Raw genomic sequence first — 7,809 nt, forward strand, 5'->3', positions numbered from 1 at the left:
CATTTTCACGAGTAAACCCACCGTGGCTAAAATCGTTACGACATACTGCCTGCTCCCCCGTTCATCCAACGTTAAGCGTGCAAATCCATCGAAGAAAGGAGGACGAAGGGACGAAATCGCTGCAGTTCGAAACCTCCCTTTCGCTCACTTTTCTCATCCGAGGGGGATGCGCTTGCGTCGTCGAGCTGGTTGCGAGAGAGAAAAAAGCAACAGCGGAACGGGGACACAGGAAGATGCAACATGCGTGAATACGTGTTACGCTGGAAGGAACGTAGAGGAGGCCATGGGGTGTGTATTCGCTAGTTTCGTAGCGGGAAACTCGCGCGAACGGAAGAGAAACGAGTTTCTGTCGGGCTCACCCTTCGCGCAACATAAATCGCGCCGGTTGAGTTTCACGCGTACTTTTCCTACCCGTGTGTGCTCCCTTCGGAAGGGGTTAAAAGCGAAAAAGAATGGAAGGGCGCAGCAGAGGCCGAACCAACAGCAAAAACCAACAACCCCTGTGTGTTACACGAGAAATGCTAATTGCGAAATGCAGTTTTTTTTTGCTTTTCTCTCTTCTCTTTCTTTTTGTTTCTGCGTTCCCTACCCCCTTTTCTTCCCTTTCTTTCGAACGCCGCGAACGGCGACGATTTCTGCGCGCGCGAAAAATCGTGAAAAGGGAGACCGATGCTCCTTTATTCGCGAAAACGAGAGCTCACTTTATGGGCCAGTCGGGGAATCGCGATAGAACCATTCTCTGTAGGCATTTTGGGGCGGTTTATGACTTGGCCTGCGCCTCTTGGCGAGTGACAAACACCAGGCTCGAGTATCGGTTCGGCCCAGCGATATCTTTGCCATTCGACGGGAGTCGGTTCTTAGCTTCGGTGATAGACGGACGCCGAAGAGTCCGAATAAACTACTTTGCACGACATTTTGATTTGAGTAAAGTTCATTAGACCACCTCCTACATCTCTTTACAGCGACGATCCACCGGTGGAGGAAATGTTTGTTTCGCCTTCTATACGCGTTCTCGCGGTCTACCTTTAAATTCGATCCGGTGTAAATATTTATCAGCGATCGATACGGTGTAACCGGTGACATTACATCGCGTAATCCATGCAAACGTTAATCAGTTTCTTCAGACGTTCGTACCGCGGATTTATTATACAATCTGAACGTGTGTCGCGCCGGCGATCGTATTCGCGATACACGCCGAACGCGGCTCGCAACATCAATTGTCCCGTCGATCGTTCATTTGCATGTCGTTGCAATTTTAATCATGCCTCTAATTAAACGGCGGCTCGCTAAATTTTATCAGCCGCCTACCACCGCCGTGTCAGTGTGAAAACAACGAAAATCGCCCGGGTTAATTCGACCGTCCGAAAAGTGAAAGATACGCGCGCGCGTGTGTGTTCTTCATCCTCGCTTCTACACAACTTTATACGAAAAGCACAGATTACGTGCGTGTTTCGTTCGAATTTCAAACGATGCTTTACTATATTTCCCAGTTAACCTGCAATTCATTATTTTCCTACCGGCGGAGATCGGTATAATAATTAAGACAATATAACTACCAATTAGAACGTTAATTACCAGTTTTTTATTAGAAGCTCGTTGCCTCCGCGGCGGAGCATAAATCGCGCAGGCACACTGTTTCAAGCGGCGCCGCGCCGGTTTATTCGCCCTTCTCCGAATAAAAGCGGCCAGGCGGTGAAAAATAGCGGACAGGATAACGGAGCAAGTTATTTGTCGTTGGAGAAATTATGCTAATTAGAAGATACGTCCTTCTACATTTCGGAACCGTTTCTAAAACATCTCGTTTCGTACTTGTTCCTATGACGTTCGATTAATATTCGAAATAACTTGCAAAGAGGATCAGGCTATGTATACACGGTGGTTTCCTGAAATTATACATTCTAATTTCATTTCCATTTATACATATATATATCGTATTAACGAGAAGGCAACGGTGAACGTTTATTAATAATCATGCAAAACGCATCGACAGCCGAAACAAACAATAAAGTTCCTGATACGAACGTTTCGTATAACGAGTTCATGCTAGTTGGAATATTATCCTACTTCGCATTGATTGCGGCCAATTAAACCGTTCAAAGCGGCTGTTAATTTGCCCGTTGGACGAAAGAGGCTGCTGTGAAATTTATCGTGTCTCATTAACGTGGCCGACAGGCCAATTTTGGCTTGTGATAACGTTTTCATCAACCATAATTTCATTCTCCTTCCTCCTACTATCTACTCTTTCCAACTCTCGATTCTTCCAACAGTTATATCGTCTTCTGATTTTTCTTTCCGACCGGGAATAATATTAGTTCTGTAAAGTAAATTCTCTGTAGTTTGAAGAAAGTGCAGACGATGCCTGCCGAGTGCTTTTACACCGATAACCGCATCGTATGTCGGTAAAGGTAAATCGTTCACGGGGAAATACTACGAAAAGAAGTGTGTATATGTATACGAGGAAAAGCTAGGAAAGTTGGTAATTGCTGGAGGATCGTTTAAACTTTTTCGTAAAGATCGAACCGGTCCTCGTTTGAGAAAGAAACGTATCGATCACGGTGGGCATCGTTCTGTTCGTTAGACGATATTGTAAGACAGACAGCAACTTCTTCTTCGTGACCGAAGTTTAATCAAGCCGACATAATCTTGTAAGAATCGTTCGACAAACTGCTCCCTTGTCCAAAGCTACTGGGAAACTTTCGATCCTCGACCCGATACCTTCGAGAGGCTGCTCTGATCATCGTTAATAACCAGCTCCGGATTAAAGGAGAGAATTACCGTCTATTTTCATCACACCGTCTATTACAAAGGAATTTATCGAGAGAGAGAGAGAAAGCTCGCTAAAAATATCCGGCGAAAATTTCTCGCATGGTTGGGCGAATTTTCTATTCGAAAAATTAACGGAAAATAATCCGCCGTGTGGTCGATACGATAATTTCCGTGGAAAATATTAGAAGAAAGTACAGGGTGGTGGTTAATTTTGTATCGTTTCACGGGTATCGGTGGAGAGCGGGTCGAGTAATAAATTCAGGACGCTCGTTGATGAATAAATTAACGAACGGTACGATGTGAAATATTTTGCAGAAATACGTGATGGGCCCGTTCGATCACAAGAGGTACACGTACGATCGGTACATGCCGTTGATTTTCATCGGTGGCGTGCCACGGTCCGGCACCACTCTGGTACGCGCTATGCTCGATGCACATCCCGATGTCAGGTGAGTTCCATTCGCGGGACAAATTGCCAATTATCGGCCGATACGATTCCCGCCGAGTGTTCTTGATCAACGGGTGTCCGTCAAAGGACCGACGGCTAACAGGAGGACGATTTTTCGCGACAGGTGCGGCCAGGAGACGCGTGTCATACCGAGGATCCTGCAGATGAGGATGCACTGGCTCAAGTCTGAGAGGGAGAACCTGCGACTTTCGGAAGCGGGCATTTCGAAAGAAGTGAGTACATTTTGCAGTTCGAAGTAAGCATGTTTAGGAGGATCGTTCGACGATTGAACAGGTAAATGGCTCGCTTTTTAACACGTTCGCTACCGGCGTTGCATATTGTGTCCAATTTTCACGATAGAACGGTATTATCTACGTGTGAGGCATCACAAAAAATGGACAGTTCGAGTATTTAATAAATATCAGGTGTGTACAAGAGCAGGCATCTGTCGTGTTAGGTAAAACTGAGAAAAATATAGATGAAAATAATTAGAAGGATAGTGAGTGATGCTTCGATAGAACCGTGGTAGCGAACGTGTTAATATGGTTTGTTCAACGAATACTTTTCGACATAATCGCTCTGCTAGTTGTCTCTGTATCAACAGCAAAGAATTCTCTTTATCATCAAATCTGAGCCATTCGTGGAACAAAAAGGAATCTAACGCTCCAAGCCTAATTTTTCATAATTTTGTAATTTTCCTTCATGTCTACTAAAATAGATACGAAATTGACGATAGAGGTAAGGAATCGCGATTTTCAAAGTATCTTACATCTCGTTCAGACATTTTTTCACCCACAGCTCTTTTCGTCCCTTTAAACGTTAAACGAACAAAAGTTCCCTGTTAGACATTTTTCAGCCAGAGCTCTTTTCGTCCCTTTAAACGTTAACCGAGCAAAAGCTCCCTATCAGACTGGTTGCAACGTTATTATAATCGATCGTTCGTTATCAAAACGCGCGTATCGCCTACTCGCTACAGAATTTCCACCAGAATTATTTATCCACTTCGACGAAGGCTAAAATTGGAAACAAAATTGATCGCAATTAATCAATCAGTTTCCGTAGCTAGCCGAGGGATTAATCACAGGCAACAATGAAACAATATTAATCGGAGAATAATTTGTTCAGGTAATGGACAGCGCGATAGCCGCGTTCTGCCTGGAGATAATAGCACGACACGCCGAGCCAGCGCCGCGATTGTGCAACAAGGATCCGCTCACGTTGAAGATGGGCTCTTACATTCTCGATCTCTTTCCAAATGCCAAGTTTATCTTCATGATTCGCGACGGCCGTGCCACCGTGCATTCCATTATCTCGAGAAAGGTATGGGCGCCGATCGAACAGGGCCACTCCGGCTTTGATGTATGCAAATTTATCCCACTTCGTTCGCGAATATTAAAACCCGACGTGTACTTGTCAAGGGAGGAGGGGGGAGGACGAACGAACGAATAAAGAAAAAGAGAGAGAGAGAGAGAGAGAGAAGGAAAAAAAAATTGACGTATCTTTTCCCTGTGCGATGCAAAAGAGAGAACGGGTTCGAAACGGAACGCGGTGGTTGCATGGAAAATTATGCAAATCCTGGCAGACTCGCAATTTTGTAACCGAGAGGATTAACAGGATTTTCTGTGCAATTTATAGAATATTGGTTTATTAACCTGTTCTTCGATTTCAAAGAAACGACAATTAAACGGGTTAGAAGGGGATAATTCGGGAATTCTAGCATCCTCTGTTTTTTGTTTCGATATGTACAGTGGAGGACAAAAGTATTCATACACCATATAAAATGGAATAACTTTTTTACAATTGGGCCAAACGACTTGAGTTTTTTTGAGAAGTTAGAAGGATTAGTTTACTAGATGACGTGTAAACAAATTTTTGAAAAAACTGCAATTAGTCGGAATCGCGAAGAAAATAGCGAAGGTCGTTTTTACAAATTTTTTACCTGAGCTTGTAACGAAAATTTAAAACATACGTTTTGTACATCTATGTCAATTACACACACGCTGAAAATTTCATTCGTTGATAGAAGAAGCGTTCATAAATTGCAAAAAAAAAGGAGATACTGCCGGTCCCACGGACCGAAGCCACCCAAACGAAAAGTTCACTGTCAGTCACCGCGGACTGACGCCGCGCTTAACGTGTTAATTGAGAAATCTAACGTATTTCAGGTGACAATCACGGGTTTCGATCTCTCGTCTTATCGACAATCGTTGATCAAGTGGAACCACGCGATCTCCATAATGTACGGCCAGTGCAAGGAAATCGGTTCGGAAAAGTGCTTGATGGTGCCGTACGAGCAACTAGTACTGCATCCACGTCAATGGATGAAGAAGATCCTAAACTTTCTCGATGTTCCTTGGAACGAATCCGTGATGCATCACGAAGAATTCATTAACAAGCCAGGCGGTGTACCGCTGAGCAAGTAAGTAACAATGGTAACGTTTATCCAGCTTCACAGACGAGAATTGGACTTCGTTCAGAATTTCTTGCTACGTCACACTCGCTCTCCTCTTAATTAAAATTACTTATAGTTTTACTTATAATTTTGGTTCTCTTCTTTACTCTTGTCTCCATCATGCTCCCTTCTTTTCTTTCGTAACCTTTCTAAGTACGATACCTATACAGTCGACCATACCTAGGCTGGCCATTAACGCTGTGAATGCCAGATACGGAAATGAATCGATCGAGAAACTAAAATGCTTCGTATTTTTGGAATGCAGGGTGGAGAGGTCGTCGGACCAGATCATAAAGCCGGTGAATCTCGAGGCTCTGACCAAGTGGGTAGGCCACATTCCAGACGACGTGGTCAGAGAGATGCCTGACATCGCGCCGATGCTTTCTGTCCTCGGCTATGATCCTTATGCTAATCCGCCGGTCTACGGAGCACCGGATAGGCTGGTTAGCGAAAACACCAGACGGTATGGTAACCTTTTAATTATCTTCTCCTGAACATTCCATTCGTCGAATATCCCTTACTCGACGAAAACCAGCCCGACATATTTCTCGTTTCGTCTCCGTTCAGAGAATTGCATCGAATTGCCAATCGACTGAAGGATAGTGTGTAAGATATGAGATAAGAATGTTTGAGTATTTGAGTGAGGTGTCAATGAAGAGTGTTTCTGGGCTGTGCGACAGACGAAAAGAGTGCCTCAGGGCTGTTTGACAGTCGAAAAGAGTGTTTGGACCGAGTTCTTCTGAATGAAAATGCACGATAAGAGCGGTCTGTGAGCAAAAATCGGCGCGTGATAAGAATGCGCGAGTGCGTGTATGAATCTGCGATCGAGCGTGACTGTGTGAAGAATGAAGTATTGTAAGAGCGAATGTCAAAGACGAAGGGTGTTGAGAAATATAATTCTATTCCTACCAAAAAACAAACACCGCTTAAATAATATTTCTATTTCAGATAGTATATTTCCATTTTTATTCTGTTTTCACTGCTAACGCAGGATTCGTCCTCTGCATTAGAACTTTCTTGAAAAGTTTGCTCTACAATCGTTTACGCGATTGATCCTTTCGCTGCGGCAGATGTTTAACCACGGCTGCAAATTTTATTATCTCGGTCGTATCGTTTTAACATTCGGTTTGTTAAATGCGATGGACAGTATTAAATTGCGGTGGATGTGGGAGCAAATTTTCGGGAAGCTTATAGGCGCCGATAGTAATGAGAGGGTTAATCTAAAATACATTTCAGTAGATAGTAACGTAGACGAAGATGTTGATAGAGACGAGAAATAGTATAAAAGAAAAGGAAGGAGTAAGTTGTAAGAGCGAATATCAAAGACGAATGGTGTGTCCGGTGTAACTGAAATAGATATAAAACCCTATCGCTACGAAAAAGTAAATACCAGTACAACATCGTTTCTCTTTTCCAGGGTGCTAGCGAATGGCGAAGTATGGGCGGCCAGAGCGCGTCAGTTCTCTCTAGAGAAGCTAATCGAGCTGAGCAAAGAAGACGAGGCCACGAATGCACCAAACGCGTGACCACGGCCACACGTTCCCCTAGGCACGCGATTCTTCAACCTGTACAATTTCTGTAACGTCTAACACGACGATCCTGGGAGAGCCAGTTTCTAACGAGTACTATTTGGAAGGGGCCGCTAAGGGAGCGTTCTTTTCTTCCTTTTCCTTCTTATTTCCCTTTTTTCCCCTTCTTTATCTTCGTTCGCGCTTCACCTTCCCTTTTGGGAGGGATTCGAGGGCAGCGAATGGGTGGTACGACCTAGTGGCGAAAACAGAAGAGACGAGCGAGGATCCGTCTAGTTTTTAAGGTTGACTCTCGATTAATAAAATTACGCTAACGATCGCTGTTAACGCGAACCGTGCTTCTTCTTCTTCTTTGTATATTTTAACCGGTAGACGTTGAACGTTCGTAAGCCTGTTTCATTACTTTGCGTGATTCAGCTTTTCTATCCTATTCGATGGATCCTGCGTGACGATACGCGCAACAGCAGGATTCTGTTTGGAATTGGACGTTGCGTGCTCGCTGAATCTGGCAAAGTGTACGTACGCGCGAGAATGAAATGCCATGCAAGAGTTTCTAATCGCTTTATTGTTCTTTTTTTTTATATTTTTTTTTCGTTTGTTCGTTTATTATTGCA

The 7,809-nt window shown here is 43.9% G+C and overlaps 1 protein-coding gene across 1 annotated transcript in view; it reads left to right on the forward strand.

Annotated features, from left to right (window-relative positions):
* The window catches only part of LOC108571157 (protein-tyrosine sulfotransferase), a 12,592-nt gene extending 5,233 nt beyond the window's left edge, over window positions 1-7,359 (forward strand). Inside the window, exons 2-7 of the mRNA XM_017933141.1 lie at window positions 3,082-3,215; window positions 3,339-3,447; window positions 4,340-4,534; window positions 5,380-5,633; window positions 5,932-6,129; window positions 7,084-7,359. Coding sequence (XP_017788630.1) covers window positions 3,082-3,215; window positions 3,339-3,447; window positions 4,340-4,534; window positions 5,380-5,633; window positions 5,932-6,129; window positions 7,084-7,192 — 999 coding nt within the window. The 3' untranslated portion in view covers window positions 7,193-7,359. The remainder of the gene's footprint in view (window positions 1-3,081; window positions 3,216-3,338; window positions 3,448-4,339; window positions 4,535-5,379; window positions 5,634-5,931; window positions 6,130-7,083) is intronic.
* The last annotated feature ends 450 nt before the right edge of the window (window positions 7,360-7,809 follow it).

Source organism: Habropoda laboriosa, unplaced genomic scaffold (assembly GCF_001263275.1).
Source record: "Habropoda laboriosa isolate 0110345459 unplaced genomic scaffold, ASM126327v1 scaffold15, whole genome shotgun sequence".
In the NCBI taxonomy this organism is placed as follows: Eukaryota; Metazoa; Arthropoda; class Insecta; order Hymenoptera; family Apidae; genus Habropoda; species Habropoda laboriosa.